The 20,689-nt window shown below is 35.5% G+C and overlaps 1 protein-coding gene across 1 annotated transcript; it reads right to left on the reverse strand.

The window, feature by feature from the left end:
- Positions 1-542: 542 nt before the first annotated feature.
- LOC133201348 (uncharacterized) lies at positions 543-13,805 on the reverse strand. The gene is made up of 16 exons (XM_061337158.1): positions 13,721-13,805; positions 13,455-13,527; positions 12,752-12,874; positions 9,855-11,518; positions 9,631-9,758; positions 8,740-8,875; positions 8,519-8,650; positions 7,974-8,053; positions 7,369-7,759; positions 7,156-7,277; positions 6,762-6,898; positions 4,843-5,016; positions 4,403-4,592; positions 3,945-4,064; positions 2,058-3,752; positions 543-765 (listed from the first exon to the last, which is right to left on the reverse strand). The coding sequence occupies exons 2-16, from the start codon at positions 13,481-13,483 to the stop codon at positions 676-678; spliced, it is 5,211 nt and encodes a 1,736-aa protein (XP_061193142.1). The 5' UTR covers positions 13,484-13,527; positions 13,721-13,805; the 3' UTR covers positions 543-675.
- Positions 13,806-20,689: the final 6,884 nt, after the last annotated feature.

Genomic DNA, 20,689 nt, shown 5'->3' on the forward strand with positions numbered 1-20,689 from the left:
TTTTCTTAACCATGTAAAAGGGGGAGGGGCTTGAAATTCATAGTTTTGTACCAGTTTACATAAAACAATATAATTTGTCAATATTGTTTTAGCTAGTTCAAAGCAGAAGCTGAAAATTCTCACAAATTTATGACCAATAGACAAAAAATTATAACAGACCAATACATGTATAGATAGCAGTATGCTACCAGAGTGACTTAAGTAAGGCTTAACACAATGAGAGGCATATTAAAAAAGGCTGATCAGATATACGCATTTTAATAACACACACAATAATACATTTATATTAGCACTTTACAAAGTGTTTGCTGACTTGCTGTATCACACAGTTCTTGTGTAGACATTTTATAAGCACTGACATTTGATGATGAGATACTGGCAACTGATAAGGCATTTTAGGATTTAATCAAGGTGATATTGGTACACATTCTAGATTTATATTATTCATGCAAGCAAACTATTTAATTAAATTATTGATATTAAAAAAAAAAAAAATCTAAGAAACACATGTACATTGCATATGATCTTTTATATGTGTACAGTATTTCTACATTTAAAAGTGTTTAAGTGATGAGAGCATATTCTAAGCTGGCAATGTAATGCTGATGTCATCAACCATCCAAAAAAGACAACTTCTGGCCACAGAGTGGGTGGGGCTATGTACGTTTAATGCTGTCAATCATCCACAAAAGACCAGCTACTAGCCACAGAGTGGGTGGGACTATGTGTGTCTTCCTTCATTGCTACTCTTCTACTGGAAACAGCCTAAATAAAAAGAGTAAACACAATCTATAATTTTAAATTAATATGTAAACTTCAGAAAAGTAAGCTTATTTATAAAAATATTAGGTATCATTTTAAAACTTTTCGGGATGTAAATAAGGGTTGGTCACTTGGTCAAATCCCATAAAGCCAAAGGGCTTACCAACTCGTATTTATATCCCAATAAATGTTTAAAAATGATACCTTATTACATATATTTACATTTGTGATGGATTTATAGCAAATATTTGTGTACTATAGTTTTAAACCTATAAAATGATTTTTTTCAAGCCTCAACGGTATAAATTGAATGTGCTGAACACGTCGACCACTTATGATGTCACTGTGAAATTAACTCAATCATTTAAGACTTAACAAAGAATTTATGGTCATGTGATGAACCTGTTTAAGGTTCATTGATACTCTGATAAGACAGATAACTCTTATTGACATAAATGTCCATTATTCCTTTATAGATTTGTAAAGTTGATATGTTTTTTTGTTTAATTTTGCCCTGCAAGCCATGATAGAATTGCTTGTATTTTACTTATAAAACACATTTTTTTCAGAAAATCAATTTAAAGTTAAAGCAACATTTTGTATGAATTAGCAGAAGGTTTATGAACCTTTAATACAAACTTAAATATGTCTTATTGTTCAAAAAGTGCTATACAAGGGAAAACATTTACAAATGTAAATATTTTAAAGTACAACATTTACTTGCTACTCGGGAAAAATGCTTAACTAACTTTTCATCATCAAGACAAATAATGAAGAAAATACTTGATCCTTTGGCCCATATGCTAATTCATGCATTACATTTGAATTGAATATTGACAGATACTTGATGAGCATGCATATAATGCCTTTATCTGTATTTATAAGAGACAAAATCTCTTGCCCGGAAGCAATCAAGTGCCTGCTTTGACTGAGATATTACCTGTTTGGAATATCTGCTATAGATGATATATTGACTGGGACATTGTCTGTTTGAGTATGTCTGCTATAGATGATATGGTGCCCTTGCTGACTGGTTGAGATATTTACCTGTTTATTTCTGCTATAGATGACGTCGTGCCCTTGCTAACTGGTTGAGATATTTACCTGTTTGAGGATTTCTGCTATAGATGATATAGTGCCCTTGCTAATTAAGTGGTTGAGATATTTACTTGTTTAAGTATTTCTGCTATAGATGATATAGTGCCCTTGCTAATTAAGTGGTTGAGATATTTACCTGTTTAAGTAATTCTGCTATAGATGATATAGTGCCCTTGCTAACTGATTGAGATATTTACCTGTTTGAGGATTTCTGCTATAGATGATATTGTGCCCTTGCTGACTTGGCTCAGATCTTGCAGTTGATAAGGATGGGGTTCATCTGTTGGCTGAAGCATTTCCCTCTGTTCTCGCAGTTCAACGGATTTCAACATAAATCTAGTGTTTTCAGAATTGAATTTAGTTCTGAGCTGTGTCTCAGATTTTGAAGGCTGCTTACGGTGTGGGGAGGTGGACGAAGGAAATGTAGCTTTTAGGGGGGATTGTGAAGGGGAGACAACTGAGAATCCTGTCTGTGAGGAGGGAGATGGTCCTGGTAAATTCTGGACAGGAAAAGGTGGGGGTGGAGGAGGGGGAGGTGGTGGTGGTGGGTTTTCTGGGATCAATATAGGGGGTGGCATCGTTTGTGAAGGGGGTGTTCTTTTTCTGGAGCGGTCACTTCTAGCACTATCAATTCGTTCTTTTTCATCAACCCATGCCTCAATACTCTGCCTGGCTGTTCCCAAGGACAAAGGGGCACCAGTCTGTTCCCCTATCACTTTCACCTTCTTTGCATCATAAAACTTGGAGTTAAGTTCATCTAAGATTGATCCATTTTTGCTTTTGCTGACTGAACCATTCCCTTTCATGTTGGTGTCTGCTACCACTGTGAAGGAATTAGATTCATTTTTTAATAGTCCTCGGTCTGTTTCCAGGCTGTCCCTCATTGGCATTTCCTCTAAACTATCCTCATCAATGCTGTCTGCCTCCTCAATCTCCTCAGGAATATCCTCACTCTCTTCCTCAATTGCAACACTCGACATTGTACACACACCAGCTTCTGGGGAGGTCTTCAGAGTCTCTGATACTTTTGTTTTGGGGTCACGTATTGGTGATAAACCACTGTCCTTCTCTTTTGGACTAGAATTAGATTTGTTTGTCACTTGTGTCTGGTGGGTGCTTGATTTCAGTGTATCTCCACTACCAAGTCTAAGCTTAAGTTCATCCTGAAGTGAACAATGTGTAGCACTTTTTGATGATCTTGGAGTTGGCTTTGGAGTTTTGGCAGATCTTTCTTCATTATTAACCCTCTTCTTTTCTGACACATTTTCTGGAGTCTTTTCTGTTGGATTTTGTCTTCTAGCAGAATTTCTGTCAGTTGAGGCTCTTAGTTTATCTTTTTGTTTTTCTAGAGTTTCACAGTCTAAGGAAAGCCTGCTGACACTGAATTTTGGAGAAGCTGTTTCCTGTTTCTCTGTTGGTGATTTTGAATTGTTCTTTGAATTCTTTTCCATGGTTTTAGCTGGTTCAGGTATTGCAGGAGAGCTCTCACTTTCCAGAGCCTTAAGATTCAGACTTAAATCAACACTACTATTCACTCCCTGATCAGGCTTTGGAGATGGAATACCCAATTTATTTTCAGTTAAGGCATCAGGAAATATGAAACTCTCATCTGAAGTGTCAGAATCCAGACTTGATCTTGGACGAGGAGTGGGGCTGTCATCAGGGATACACAGGGTAAGACATTCTGTTGTTGGCACATGACTGTCATGTGACACTCGAATATCCTGAACAAGTGTGCGTACGTTTTCTGTATCCAGGGTGTTGCTGACTAGACTGATAATGGTGCGTGCTGACTGGACATCTTCTAAAGCCACAGGGGGAATTCCTGCCTCCTTAAATAGCGCCTGCCAATCTGGGGGGAAGGTCATATTGTCCAGTTTAACCAGGATGTCCTAGAGTCAAAAATTCAAGAAGATAGTCAAACATATCAATTTCAAACCAACAGTACCCTAAAAATGCTTAGAAATTATGGATATTAAATATTTAACTAGAATTTTCCTTAATATCTAAAGACTCATCATTCACAATAACACTGAAATGAAGAAGTGATTCTGTAGCCCTAACACCATGATTTAACACAATACCCTGAATGGAGGTCTCCTCGTCGGGAGAGGATCCCAGCATTTCTTGATGAAGCTGGCCAGCTGTGCAGGACAACACTCTGGGATATCTGGTCTCTTGTTTGTACGAACCTTCTCCAGAATCTATGTATCACATCATTATAGTTTTTATTTCATGTACCTTCCATAGTTAAAAATATTTTTCATACTTTTCATACAAGTATATCTTTTATAACTGGAATGGTTATTCTTATTCTTAGATAAGTGCAGTGGGTAATGTAAACATAGAAAATACACTAGAGATGCAAGAAAACTTCCATGAATATATCATCCTTGTATAATAGCTCCTTTACAATGTATATACCTTGGTAAACATATATATAAAGACCCATAGTAATTTCCATGTTTACAAATCTTGATTTATTATCTGGATTTAATGTTTGGATTTTCTTGGAATTAATTGATTGATGATAAATGTTTACCTGATATACAGAACAGCCTTCATATGGCTGTTTCCTGGTCAACATTTCCCACAAGACAATTGCAAAGCTGTAGACGTCAGCCTTTGTAGTTATGTCCCCTGTCTCCAGTAGTTCTGGAGCCATCCAGCAGGGGGAGCCCTGGACTGGCTTACATTTGGAGGTTTTACTGGCCCTCTGATCTGCTTCATGTCTTCAATGTACCAATTAAAAAAACATTCAGAAATCAATTCTGTAATCATTAAGACATTATTCAATCTAAGTATTAAGTCAAATGTTCAGGGAATGATCAAGCTGATTATATGATAGATTCTGGGCATATTTTTGCCTATGCACATGGTTTTATTATAGAGTCTGACATGTTCTCAACATATGAAAATTTTAATGACACGCAATGACACTTTAACTCCTGATGGGGGAAAAATACTGTATAATCAATGCACCTGAATTTTGAGAATCCAAAGTCTGCAATCTTTGCCCTGTTGTCTCCACACAGTAACACATTCATTGACTTGAGATCTAGATGTAGGACTGAGGGCTTGTGTTGATGAAGATAGTTCATACCCAGGGCGATGTCGTGAGCATAGCGAAAAAACTCAGCATGATCCAGAGGGGGGCTGTTAGTGTAAGCATTGATAAGTAGACTTCAAAATGGAATGACATATACAAGTAATCGTGCCAGTATGTACTGGATATTCAAACTGCAACTCACCCTCAAACCCAATTAACAAAAATAAATCATAAGTTTATTAAATACAAAATAATATGTTTACAATATTCAGTATATACATGTACAAGGACTCTTCTAAATGTGAATCATATATTATAGCATGGACAAGTTCCTGTAACTCAACTATATTTTTTCATCTCACTCGCTTTATTGCAAACCACTTCTCCTAGTCTATGTGTAATAAATGGTTGTCTGATCCTGACAAGTAAGAGTGATAACTATATCCCTACTACGGTAATCTGTTTCAGGTTCTGGAAAAGTTGATAACACAGGGCTCTGTTTGTGCCATCTTTTCTATGAATGTGACTGTTTGTGCAATGGTATCTTTTCTATGATTGTGACTGTGCTATATTATACTTAAGGCTGCACAATAATATCGATATTCCAGTATATTACAATTCGTTAACAAAAAATATTGTATTATGATACGTTTTTCCTGTACCAATATGCCGGCAAAATGCTTGGGCTTTAGATTTATAAAGTAAAATATGAAATTTAATGAGTCAGAAACGTTTTCAATCATGCCAAACAGTACCTAACGGTAAAGGTTTCTGTTGTATGGTTGCATTTTGTTGCCAAACTGTAGTGAAATCAACTAGAACTTTTTTGTTACAACGTATTTATAAAAGTTTTATATACACTCTGCTTATAAATGAAGGTTAATAAAATTATAAGAAAAATGCATTTTACCTGTTATTAAAAATAATGCAATACATATCACAATAAGGTTCCAAATATTGCAATATATCGCAATATGAAATTCCTCACCGATACCCAGCCCTAATTATATTGGTTTTCTATGATTGTGACTGTTTGTGCTATCTTATACCATTTTCTACGATTGTGGTTGTTTGTGCTATCTTACACTGGTTTTCTATGATTATGACTTTTTGTGCTATCCTATATTGATTTTCTATGATTGTGACTGTTTGTGCTATCTTACATTGATTTTCTATTATTATGACTGTTTGTGCTATCTTATACTGGTTTTCTGTGACTGTTTGTGCTATTTTATACTGGTTTTCTATAAATATGACTGTTTGTGCTATCTTATACTGGTTTTCTATAATTATGACTGTTTGTGCTATCTTATACTGGTTTTCTATGACTGTTTGTGCTATCTTATACTGGTTTTCTATAATTGTGACTGTTTGTGCTATCTTATACTGGTTTTCTATTATTGTGACTGTGCTAACTTATACTGGTTTTCTATGATTGTGACTGTTTGTGCTATCTTATACCAGTTTTCTATGATCGACTGTTTGTGCTATCTAAACCGGTTTTCTATGACTGTTTGTGCTATCTTATACTTGTTTTCTATGATTATGACTGTTTGTGCTATCTTATACCATTTTCTATAATTGTGACTGTTTGTGCTATCTTATACTGGTTTTCTATGACTGTTTGTGTTATCTAATACTTGTTTTCTATAATTATGACTTTTTGTGCTATCTTATACTGGTTTTCTATGACTGTTTGTGCTATCTTATACTGGTTTTCTATAATTTTGACTGTTTGTGCTATCTTATACTGGTTTTCTATGATTGTGACTGTTTGTGCTATCTTATACTGGTTTTCTATGATTGTGACTGTTTGTGCTATCTTATACCATTTTCTATGATTGTGACAGACCTGGTTGAGTCATGCAGCCTCTGATGAAGTGTCCCGTTAGCCATAAACTCCAATACCATAAGAGGAACTCGTTCAGAGGTACAGACCCCCATCAGCAGCACCACACGGGGATGTCTCAAGTCCTTCAGGAGGTTCACCTGACAAAAAAGAGGTAAAACACTCAAAAAGTGATACACCTTTAGCAGGTTTACCTGACAAAGGTAAAACACTCAAAAGGTGATACACCTTCAGGAGGGTCATCTGACAAAGGTAAAACACTCAAAAGGTGATACACCTTCAGGAGGGTCACCTGACAAAGGTAAAACACTCAAAAGGTGATACAGGTAGATGATAAAGGTAGGTTGTACGTGTATATGTCTTGTTTCATTCTTATTATCTATTAACAAATAATTACCTCTGCTGCAAAGTAGTTATAGTCCTGAGGGGAGAGAGGAATCTTCAACTGTTTTATAGCTACATCTGAGCCTTGATATAGACCATGGTAAACTGTGGAAAATGAACCTTCTCCTATCACATCTACAGAAAGAGAAATAATAATGTGTAAAAGCAATCCAATTTATAATTAAAATCGGTGCACTTATTACTGTCAGTAATTATATTGTACAACCTGACACATCGTAGTCTAAATCCCTGACACTGATTTCCACAGAACGAATCGGATGTGTCTGTCTGATTCGACTCAGCTCAGTTTGGAGCTGTCGAAGCTCATTACGATGTTGCTTCCTCTCTTGTGTCAGTTCTTCAAACTGGTCCTCTTTGCTCCATGACCCTGACCCAGTTTGTTTGCTTGACCCCTGACCTCCATCCACCTCTCCATATGAATTATCCCCATATTCCTGGCCCACATTTCTGCTCTTTGACCTATGACCTTGTCTTCTTGAGCTGTCCAATGGGCTCCTAATCTGAGTTTCTAGTTCATCTAATCGCTTTTGAAGATCTTTCACTAAATCCATTGTGACTGTGTCCCCTGCCATGGCTTTCTTTGTCAGTGTATTAATCTGAAAAGGTGATGGGATAACCAAGTTCTATTTGAAACACAGGAATATAGACATTTGTAGGCTTTGTAGGGATAATGAAGTTCTATTTGAAACACAGGAGTATAAACATTTGTTGGCTTGTCTATGAACCAAAATAATATAAGATTTAATATTTTGTTTTCAGGCATGATTCAAATATCCATGTGCTAAATTATCTGTCTTGGACAATGCCTACCTGTTTTTCAATGTCCTTGACTGTGTTTGTCCTTGAACTGTAGGAATGCCTACTGGACATATTTCTGTGAGAACTAGCACCTACAGATAAATTATATACAACCATGTATTTACAGAATTATCAGTAAAGATATACAGACATGTATCTATACAATGATCAGTAAAGATATACAACCATGTATTTATACACTATCAGTATATGATATGCATCCATATATGTATACAATTATCAGTAAATGATGAACAACCATGTACTTTTTTTAATTATCAGTAAATGATATACAGCCATGTAGTTATAGAATTATCAGAAATTTAAATAAGACTGTACAGGATTTCTGCATTTACTTATACAGTGCTTAACTTTTATTGAAATCTTATGAATTCAAAGGTGTACCATTGCAATGTTTATACAAGGATAAAAAAGCGATTTTTTTCAAATCATTTATTCTATTAAACTAAAGAGATATACATGTGCACTTTCAAATACAGGCTACCTTCATGTATAGAGAAAGAGCAAATCAGAAGAGCTATATTGTAAATTCTTACTTTGGTTGTCATGATGAAGGTATGAACTGGCTGAAATTGCCATGCTTTGTCTTAGGGGTGGTTTGGAAGGGTTGGGTCGATAAAGGGGCTGCCTCTGGGGCAACACAGAACCTAAATGTGCAGAATCCTCCACTGCTGAAATAAGCATATTGTTTAACTACTCACTTATAACTGATATAAGCTATTTCTAAATTTATAAATTTATAAAAATGGCACCTTACCCTGATTTGACCTGACTGTGTTGCTATAGTTAATGACCTTGACCAGATCCTCTAGTGTGTCCTCATCCTCTGTTGTCTCTTCTTCTTTCTCTTTCTTCTCATCTTCAAATTTCCTCATCTCAAGTGATTCTTCCCTCTGAAACAGATACAAGAGGCCCATGGTCCACAACACTCACCTGAGTCACTATGTCCCTGTCGTTCTTCTTTAGCAGATTTTTTCCCCTATAAAACCTATATAAAACTTTGATAGCCTATTGTGGCCCCATCATGCCTCTAAGGGTCATGATTTGAACAAACTTGAATCTACACTCCAAGAAGGTGCTTCCAAATCAATATGGCTTATCATGCCCATTGAGGCCCCTCCTATTCTCAGAGGGTTATCATTTGAACAAGCTTGTATCTACACTATGTAATGAAGCCTTTGCATAAGTTTCATTTTTTCTGGCTCAGTGGTTCTTGAGAAAATAGATTTTTGAAACATTAATATGCCATTGAATTTTCACTAATTCTTAAATTATCTCCTCCTGAAAAAGAGTGTGGTCCTTTGTGGTAAGTTTGGTTGAAATTAATTCATTAGTTCTTCAGAAGAAGTTGAAAATATGAAAATTTTACAGAAGGACAGACAGACGGACACGGACAAAATGTGATCAGAAAAGTTCACTTGGGCTTTCAGCTCAGGAGAGCAAAAAATTTTAAAAAGTGAAACCTTGTTAATACATTGTATTTCTCTGGACTTCTATGATGGGGTAAAATTATGAATACTGGTACCTTGAAAGACCAACTTACTTTTTTTAATAAAACAATATAATTTATGTATTTGTAAGTATCATTTTAAAAAACATCAGCTTGTCTTCCTTTATACTACATGTTTTCCTTATATTTTAACTGTACCCTTTTCTTTTCCCTCTCCAGGTGCCTGGCTGCCATTTCATCCCTGTTAGACTTGTTTTGCTCCTTTAACAACTTAGCTTCTGGTGACTCCTGTCTGTCTCGGCTTCTCTTCATGGCTGCTTTGATACCTAAAATCCAAGTTATAAAAAAACACAGCTTTGATTAACATGCTCACAAAAGATACTTTAGAATATGCGGAAAATCATATTTAACCTGTTTCTTACCTTCCTCTGCCTTTTTATTTGTTAATTCTGCTGCCCTCTTATTAGTTACACTGGCAGACTTTGCCCTAGGAAGGTTGGGTCCAGAATTTTGTTTCCTGTTTATAACTTTGGCACTCTGTGGTCTGTCCCCTATCAGAACCCCCCTATTTGGTTTTGACCTGGTCAGTGAACCATCCCTCGGTCTTCCACTTGACCTCTCCATTTTCTGTAAATTTCTACGAGATTCACTGCCCAACATTTGCTGAGCCTCTTTTTTGGTGTAAGTTTGTGACATAACGCTATGGGACCTCTTCACAGACACACTGCCTTTAACAGATGCTTGCTCTTGATAACCATCTTTATCGTCTCTTAATTTGTCAGATGTTCCGAACTTTGAAGACTCTCTCACACTGACAGCCTCTACACTTTTGGGACTCTTTATTTCACTCTTACATTTTTTAGGCACATCAGATACCTTACAACTCATATTGTCTGTGTTTTTTGTCTTAGGACTTTTTATCTCAGTTTTTTCTTGGACATCCACTTCATATTTTTTCTCTTGAGATTTTAATTCTTCAATTCCTACTAAAAGTTTCTTCATTGCTCCCAGTGCAAGAACGCCCATTTTCTCCAGTTGGCTTTCGTCCAGTGTTATCAATACACTCATATCTATTTCATTTCTTGCAAACATGTCAACATATTTTTCTTCCTCCAGAAGTGCAAGTCTCCTTAACCATAAATAGACACTAGAATCACATTTCACTTTGCTCAAACTCAAACTACTGATCTTCTCATTTGAGTGTGACACAGTTTGTGAACGACTTTGACTAGAATTTGAGGGATGTGAGTTTGATTCTTTGAGGACAGATTCTGTGTGATGAACACTGGACATTTCTGTGGTGGATTTCCCACCTCTACTGTGCTGTACAGGGTCCAGCCTGTGATGAACACTTGACATTTCTGCTGTAGATTTCTGGCTTTTGCTGAGCAGTTCAGGGTCTATTCTGTTGGTTTGCTTTGGGGATTCTTTCTTAACTTCTGTTTGCAATTCCTTTAAAGGTTTAACATTTCCTTTCTGAGCTAACAAGTCCCTGCCTGCTGTATTTTTGATGTTACCTTCTTTACTGACATTACCAGCCACTATTTTTAATTCACTCTCTTTGACATCTTTCTTTACATTTGAATTGGATTTACCATCAGTTTCTGGAATATCTGACTTGGATTCACTCTCTGTGTTATCTGTTTTTGAGCCTTTCTTTCTCCAGATGACCTTGGAGCTTGCCTTCTCTAAAACCTTGGCTTTCATGGCTGACATTTTGTCAACAGTAAAGGTTTCCATGTTTAAGGCTGTCTGTCTCTCTCCCCTGTGTTGCTTCTTGCTCTTCCTTTCCTTACAGTTAGTCAGAGTTTGCTCCCTTGGCTTTTCACCATTAAGCGGAGATGATAGGATTTTTTCTGAGGTTTTATCTGTGACACTATATGTCTTATGTAGCTGCTTACTTTCGATATCTTGATTCTTAGTGCCGGTGCCTTTCTGCTGTGGTTTTAGACTTCCAGTTTTTTTGGCATTTAGAAGTCCAGCATTCTTCTGCTCAGAGTTCTGTTTATTGAGGTCTCTTACACCTCTGTAGCTGTTCATTTTTCCAACACCACCATGCTCCCATCTTGAACCTCCTATTTCTTTCCTATAAAAAAAAAAAACAGAATTCTCTGATGAGACTGTAGCTCTACAGGTTTGTACTTCAAACTATGAGACAGCAATAAATAGAATAATGATCCTTGGTTTCTTTTTGTGGCAAGATTAATTGCAATCAGACTAAAACTGTAGGAGGAGTAGCGTACTGAAAGTGTTTCACAGAATTTTTTAGTAACCATGGCAACACCTTTCATCAAAGTGTAAAAAAAAACATAAAGAGAATTATGTATCTCAGTGTAGTGTACTTGCATGCAAAGTTATATTAAAATCAAACCAAAACTACAGGAGGAGTAGCGTTTTGAATGTATTTCACAGAAATTTCTATTTTCAGTAAACATTGCAACACAGTTTATCAAAATCAAAAACTGATAAATAGAATTATATATCTTAGTGTAGTCTATTGTGTGCCAAGTTATATTGAAATCAGACAAAAACTATAGGAGGAGTAGCATTTTGAAAGTATTTCATGGAAATTTCTAGTTTTAGTAACCATGCCAACAATGTGAATCGAAATCAAAAACCAATAAAAGAATTATGTATATTAATGTAGTCTACTTGTGTGCCAAGTTATACTGAAATCAGACCAAAACTGTAGGAGGAGTAGCATTTTGAAAAATTGTTTACATACAGACAAACAGACAGGCGGACTGACAAATAGATGACAGACACCATACTATTGCATAAGCTCTTCTGGTCTCTCAGACCATTAGAACTAAAAATCTAATTCACACAAAACAAACATGTTGCTCAATTACTTCCATTTTTTAAATCAGTTGTGTAGCTGTTGTCAATAGTAGAGATAAAATATTACTATTCTTTACAAAATTCTATTCACTAGAAATGTTACCACTTGGTGAATTTAATGATATGTAAGAGACTGCTTCTTGAAAATTACAATTAATCTAATAACCTGAGTAGGATCCAGAGCCCTGTTTTTGATTTTTTTTTTTTTAAATGATGTGTAATTTCTTTACTGGAGTCTGCCCTGGGCACCTGTTTTTTTATTGACATGTAGCTTGTTTTCACTTGAGTGTGCCCTGGGCACCTGACGTGTAGCTTGTTTTTATCTGAGTATGCCTTGGGCACCTGTTGTTTTATTGACATGTAGCTTGTTTTTACTTGAGTCTGCCCTGGGCACCTGTTATTTTAATGAGATGCAGCTTGTTTTTAACCTGAGTATGCTCTGCACACCTGTTATCTTAATGAGGTAAAGCTTGTGTACCTGAGTAGGCCCCGGACCCCATTGTCTTCTTCATCCTGGAATCTCTGATGGAGAATTAGGGCACTCTCTAGCCCCTCTACATCACCATGGAGTTTTCTATTCTCTTTACGCAACAACTGTAAACTGAGAAATAGACTTTAACATTTACAAGCTTTTAAGACTTATTTCCCTTTCTCAGTCAGTCTGGGGTCAAATAGCATGACCAACTATTTTCTCTCTATCATAATATGTGGACGGTGCGACCGTTGGGGCGAACGCAGTTCACCTAATAATTAAGAACTTTATGGGGCAGTATCTTACAAATTAAATCTGTATGTATATGCTCAGTATGTTTTCTTTGATGCCCCATACTATGGCAATACTGGAAGGGTACAAAATTGTCCAAAAGTATTTGAAGGTTTAAAATATTTACAGGTAAGTTACCAAGTATATAATGAGAAAAATGGTCATTACACCAACTAAGGCAGATAACTCATAAGCCAAAGTATTGATCCATTTAAAACTTATGTCAATTGAGTTCATATTATGTGTAACTCTAAAATTTTTAGTATTTGCAGATGTCTCTATTGCTTTATAGTAACATTTACATCAGTACTGCACTGCATCATTCACTCCTCAATTCTTCATTGGAGCATTTCTTTCATGCGATGATGCTAATGATCGATGTAAACGAAAGTAATATGGGTAAAAATGTAATACTTACTGTTTATCGCCTCTAAATTTGGAGGTCATTCTATTTTTCGTACTTTTCCTCAACTTGGTTCTTTTTCTATCTGCTTATAAAATAAAGAATATTAAATATGATCATTTTGACATTTCAAATCCATTACCTGCATTGGTAAAAATGACCAAAAAATTTAGAGGAAATTCGAAAGCACATTGTTTTAAATGCCTAAAGGTTCTTCTTCGTAAACCGTTCGTAATCGGAATTTATATTCAAAACATTTTATTAAATGTGATTTATATTACCATTGCTTAAGTGTGTGTGCAGGAATATCCAAATCTTATCAGCAAAATGAACAACAAACAAGTGCTGGCAAGCCGCGAGTTGTTTACGTTGTTGTGGAACTCTTCTGCTTCTGTCTAAAATAAGTAAGCCATTAAGAAAATATTCGTAAATTATACCATGTGAAGTTTTAGAAATCTAATAGGTATATGTAAATATGCGAAGTTCCGAAAGAGGATAAAGAGAAAAAAATGTGTTTATTAAATCTCCTTTTAAAAAGTCATTATCTTGTTTTGCTGTCAGGAAAGAAAGTAATATTTCAGCTTCTGGAAGAAAAAAAATCAACATAGGCCTAGTTGATATATATCCAAATGAAACAGGTCATTTGTTGCATTTATAAAATAATAATGATAAAAATTTTAAGTTATTTATTATCATTATCAAAGCTTGCACAAAGGGTATTGGCATTGGGGTCTAATTTAGTAAAATATCCGAATTTTAAAATGATTAAAACATGAATAATGCTAACAGTAATTAAAATTCCGGGCTTTTTGTTGAGATGCTGTCCATTTTCAGCAATTTATATCAATCAGATACATCGGAAATTAACTTTAAAAATTAATTTCAAACAAAATCTTCCAAGTCTAATCATTTACTTGGCTTTGGTTTGGGTCAAATTAAGTCAAATATACATGGATGAGGGGCAAATTTGGTATTTACTGCCATGAAGTGATATCACCTATTCGAATAGGCGATATTACCTATTCAATTGGCGATACCATCCATTCGAATCGGTGATATCACCTTTTGATTTGAATTGGTGATATTAGGGACCTATATACTAAGTATAGTATATAGATCCTTGGTGATATCACCAATTCAAGACGAATAGGTGATATCACTTATTCGAATAGGTGATATCACCTATTCATTTCCAATAGTTGATAAAATCAATTCGAAAATGTAATATCACCTTTTCGAATAAGTGATATCACTTATTCGAATAGGTGATATCACTAAATGGCAATATACCAAAACGGCGCCTAATAAAAATATTTTACTTACATTTGGATAATGTTATAGCAATTGAAATGGCAAGCTTTTTGTTAAGATGACCTCCATTTCTCACTTAATCCGATACATCAAAAATAAATTTTAACCAGAAGTCTTTCACGAGACTCTAGCTCTACAGGTTTGTACTAAGAGGCACTTGGACTTGAAACTTTGCAACAGTAGTAAATATAGAATAATGATCCTTGGCTTAGCCTCTTTTTGTGGCAAGATTTACTGCAATCAGACTAAAACTGCTGGATAAGTGGTCTTTAGAAGAAAAGAATAAAGAAATTTCTATTTTAAGTATAGGTCTATTTTAAGTAACCATGGCAACACTGTTCATCGAAATCAAAAACCGATAGACATTTCTATTTAGTAACTATTGCAACACCATTCATCAAAATAAAAACTCGATAGATAGAATTATGTATAAATCTAGGTGTAGTCTACTTGTGTGCGAAATTATTTTGAAATCAGACAAAAACTATAGGAGGAATAGCGTTTTGAAAGTATTTCAAAGAAATTTCTATTTTAAGTAATCATGGCCACACCGTTCATCGAAATCAAAAACCAATAAATAAAAAAAAATCACGTATCTTACGTTCGTTCTGCAGTCTACTTGTGTGCCAAGTTATATTGAAATCAGACCGAAACTTTAGGAGGAGTAGAATTTTGAGAAAAAAAAAAAATGTTTACAGACGGACAGACAGACGGCCGGACGAAGGACACCTTACTATCGACCAGTAGAGCTAAAAATTAATTCAAGACAAAACGGGGGGGGGGGGGGGGCTTTTCGATCTTGTAACTTTCATGCCGAGTGTTCAGAACGGACGCATTCAAAATTGATTCGTAGTTTTTCCGAAGAAACAAATTTCTACCCCCCTTTTTTGTAATAGTCCAATTTTCGCTTGCTTTCCGTTTGCGAGCATTTTTAGAACGCAAAATTTTAAAATTTGCATAAAACCGACACCAATTTTGTATCCTTTTTAAAATTATATAGAAAATTCTATTGAACCACTTGGATGGGACTGTACGCAAATTTAACTCCATTTACAATGTTTTCGGCATATTGTCGAACCTGTTAAACGGCATATTCAACACTCGTATCAACAGAGAAGAGAATACACGCCTTTCTCAAAGTTTGTGAATGACACTTTTTATATAGTCGTTATTGTTGTTTGTTTGATTTTAATGACGCGTGAAAAATTAATCTTTTTTAAAATGATAGAATCAAACAGTGCATGCCTTGTGATTTCGATGCATTGGGTTGAGTGAAATAATAGCTGCAGAACTGTAGCTCTCCGCGAAAAAAAAAATATTGACAGACCGGAGACGAGGCTGGTCATTCATGTACCAATTTTTTCAAACCAGCGAGCTACAGATCTGCAGCTAGTGAGAAAAATGACAACTAGAGAGCATCTTACACCAAATACGAGTCTCTGTTTTCTTGAAAATATGATTTCTTCGTCAATTTCATTTAATTGTCATTCTGCTCAATCGGTTTGTACTTTCATTAAGCTTAAACAATTGCCCATAATGCGTACGGTATAATAAATATTTTATTACATCGTATATGGCCAATTTATAACCTTTATAAAAGTACAAACCGATTGCACAGAATGAGATATACATGTAGATGGAATTGACAGAGAAATAATATTTTCGAGAAAATAGACTCGTATTTAATTTGGAAGTTACGAGTTGAAGGGGAAGGAAAGGGGGTGTAATTGCTGTATTTTATCCACGCTTCAGGTGCCTGTGGTTACAGGTACAAGACATGATTGAAAGTCTACCATCATGTACGTACATAGTTATTTATTGTTTTTATTTATTTATGAGAGACATATAATAACACATCTGTCCTAATCAAACAGCTTCTATGAACAGGTGCGCGTTGTAGAAGACTTTAAAGGGTCAATCTTCTATTTTCTATCTATATATCGTTCAACATATTTATTGGAAAACCTTACAGTTTACTGCTTTTTGATAATAGAAAGATATTGCTACAGATTATAGCTGCTTTAGTACGCCTCTTCATTCATGGTTCAACAACAAAATGCAAAGATCTATAAGTACCGCCTTTTATAATTATTTAACGACCCTTACCGAAACCTTTCCAGTTTATAACCCTACAGTGACATTTTTTTTTTATGAAAAAAAAAATCGACAGGTGACACAATTTTGGCATATTTCAAGCAAAAAAGAAAAGTGTCAGTTCACAAGTAAACTCTATACCCCTACTTGTTGATGCTGCCATTAAGTAAGTAGAGCCTTAAATTTCCTGCATTCTTTTTACCACACATATATTTCCCTTTGAACTGGATGAAGTACACCTAATGCATATACACCAGTGTAAAAGCGAGACGGCTCGCCGGGTGTAGAATGTCAACGGTTGTAATACTAATCCCATCAAGTCAGAGAGACCCTCCAGGTCCATAATCTTACTAATAACAAACACAAGGTTTACTGATGTCCACGGCTGAGGACCATGGTACACAGTTGTGCTTTATTCAAAATCACATTGTATAAAACACAACAGTTCTACACGGCTGTAGCCCGGTATATAAAAATACACTAAAAAGACGCTGTGAAAATTCTTCCCCTCAATCATTCAATGTAATAATTACGCTCTTTCATTCTGAGTACAAACACAAGAAAATGGAATTCATTTTACAAATAATTAAATGAGCAAAAATAGAGGATCATTACGATCCTTTAAAGCACAGTCTATACACATGATCCATTCATCCATGGCACCATTAGGCTTTCTTCTCCTGTTCAATAGCTGAAAAGAAAGGGAAAAGATTTCATTAACTTTCCATAAACAAAAATTGCAGTATTTCCCAAGAAATTACACGAGACCAATGCTTTGTCGATCCCTTTGCTGCAATAGATGCGCCCGAAATATTGACTTATTGTTCGATCTTGGTGCGAGTGTATTTTTTTCCGAGTTCCATCTTCCCTATTACGTAATGTCTGACACCATCTCCATATTACGCCTGGATTTCATGTTATAAACCTCGTTCAAATGTGGACCCTAATTAAACGCCTAAGAATCGAACAAAGCTTTCACTGTATTGTAACAAAATCTGCGGATATTGATGAAAATAAGAAATGAGAACACTGCTATAAACCGTCGCCGCATTGTATGCTTATATAAACATAAATATCATTATTTCAGATAATAATCTTGTTTTTTTTTTTCCTTTCTTTCTTTCTTTTTTTTTTTTCCTTTTTTTTTTGGTTGATGAGTCGGTTATTATTTACAGAACTCATATATGAAATATTTGGACGACCATTACTCAGTCGTGGCCTGAAAAAGTTCAAGTAGCCTTATCGCTGGAGAAATTATTGATCGAGGTCACGCCCAGCAGCAATGTTTTTATAATTCCATAAATCTTGATTACACGGCTCAAATATCAGCCCCCCCCCCCCCCTCTGTCGGTCCTCGCGTAATATGCATAGTAAGTAAAAATGGTACATGTGACATATTTTGTTGAGTGGAAATAATTCAACGTCTGCGTGCCTCTAAAATATGAATTCTTTGTCTAAACTATGCCTGCATCTGTTAGAGTGTGTGATGACTCAATGAGCATTAAGCACCCCGTAAGACAGATGTGCAGACGAGTTGAACTTTTATATCGTCTGCGCTGCGGTTTTCAAGACCAGTTAAAATTGCTCTGTATCCCCACGAAGACGGAAAAAAATTTGAAAAACACGAAAAACCGATAAGTTCCGATAAGTTGATGATACCGCAACAGTCACTACAGTGTCCATTTCCTAAATAAATTCGGCTAGACAGCGGTGACTCATTATCGTAAATTTAAGCAGAGAGAGAGAGAGAGAGAAAGAGAGATGGAGGGGCTATACATACTTTCTTTTGTTGGTAGGGGGTTCTTCTCTTGTGTTTCTACTTTTTTAAGCTTGCTTTTGTCGAAGGTTTCAACCTCTTTAACGTCTGGTTTATCACTCATGTTGGTTAAAAAACTGCAAAGAGAAAATAATTATGTATGCACGCTTGTCTAGAGACAAAGCAATATATCACCAATTGACCAGGAAATACGATGGTTTGGTGGGTTTGCATGAGAACAGCGTGGAGAATCGTACATAGGTGCCACTTTCTCACTATGAGCCTACACAGATCAATAACCGCACCCATGTCGGCAAGTAGGGATTATTTTTTATTCTCTGGTTCACCGATTGCTATTAATTCAGCAGTAGAAAAGGGTGAATTTATTTAAAAAAAAAAAGACATCGCAGTTTTTTAAACACCACGGGCGTTTTTCTCGTTTATCAGTGTATTCCTTTCACGAAAAAATGTTTAACATCTGTTTAAAATAATACGTTAAAAATATCCAATAAATAAATTATTCATATTAGACTTACACAAAATACTTTTTTTTTTTTTGTAATCATAGCAAAATGTATAGGTACTTACATGCAACAAGTCCTAGCAGACGACAAAACTACACGCCTTACAATCACCTAAGTGAGTACAAGACTGAACTAGTGAGGAAGCAAATCCCGGCTATAGTCTCTCGATATGCGCGCGCCGCAGTATTGCTCCATCATTAAAGGGGCGGTGAATCATATTTTTAATGACACATAGCTGGACAGCTCATGCCGTATACTTTGTCCACGAGTAATAAGGAGGAAAACGCTTCGGCCATTATGATACATAAAATAACATGCTTGTTTTACATAGTATATTACACAGTTAATAATCAATGAATAAAAAATTAAACACATATACTTGATTTTAAATAACGCTGCATCTTATAATAAAAGATTAAAAAGCAATCGATAAAAGTTCGTTTAAACAGATTTATTTTCTCTTAAGCTCTTCTATTTACGAAATCTGACACTATTAAACTGTCATCTGACATTCAGGATGTTGGGACTACACTGATCTAGACTTAAGGAAGTATATTTTGTAAGAAACTGAAAAGTTTAATCATTCATAGGGAAGTGACTTTATTAAACGGAAAAACTTTCTTTGATTAACAGACAATCTTTTGAATAATGAAGTGACGATTGATATATAAATTAAATCCATATATTCATCTTATCTTATCTGGAAAACGCTACATGAAACTTTCGTTATCAAATTCCTAGCTCCTTGCCCTTTCACTCCGTCTTGGACAAGAAAGAGATAGCATCGCCTTTATATAAGGACCCCTGGCGATAAACATCGAACACTCTCATACGACGTAAACAAGAAAACACATATGTCAAGATTATAATTCTGATAACTTGAAAACCTATATTTACAAAACTAAAATAAAAAAGCTGTAAGCAAAATCTAGAACCCAGTCCGCCCCTGTAAGTGAAATGTATGTGTGTACTTAAAAAATGTAAAGTATTTCCCCTCACTTAAAAAGTAGCCGAATCTAGACGTAACCGCGCTACTCAGTGCACCAAAGAGTGGTATTGACCCTGTACTACCAACCTAATAGTTAAAGTTTACTTCCGTCTTAGAAGCGATATTCTATCCCAAAAGCGTGGCAATATATTTATGGTGCAATTACATATGTCAGGATACATTCTAATATCACAAAAACGTTAGAAACACAACTGAAAGAAGTCCCGATTACAACTATGATCATCAAAGCTTCGTAGCTATGTCAGTTTTTCTACATAATTTAAAGTTGTAATTTTTAATGCAATATTGATAAAAGACACAAAACACTATGATATAGCTTAACGTGACTGTAGGATCCAGGGGTGGGTGGGAGGGATATATAGTGTACTATAGAAAACCTAACTACTTTATGCTTGCCCCCGCCCCCCCCCCCCCCCTCAATAATAACGTCTGATGATCTTTTTTTTGTTGCTTGTCAAGGATTTTTTAGTTGGTAGTGCCCCTAAACTGAAAATGTTTGGTTGTAACCCCCCAACACCCCCCCCCCCCCCCTGAAATTAGTACTACTTCCTACGGG

The sequence above is a fragment of the Saccostrea echinata genome, unplaced genomic scaffold, assembly GCF_033153115.1.
Source record: "Saccostrea echinata isolate AGI-Se365-2 ecotype Australia unplaced genomic scaffold, CSIRO_AGI_Sech_v1 ptg000043l, whole genome shotgun sequence".
Classification (NCBI taxonomy): Eukaryota; Metazoa; Mollusca; class Bivalvia; order Ostreida; family Ostreidae; genus Saccostrea; species Saccostrea echinata.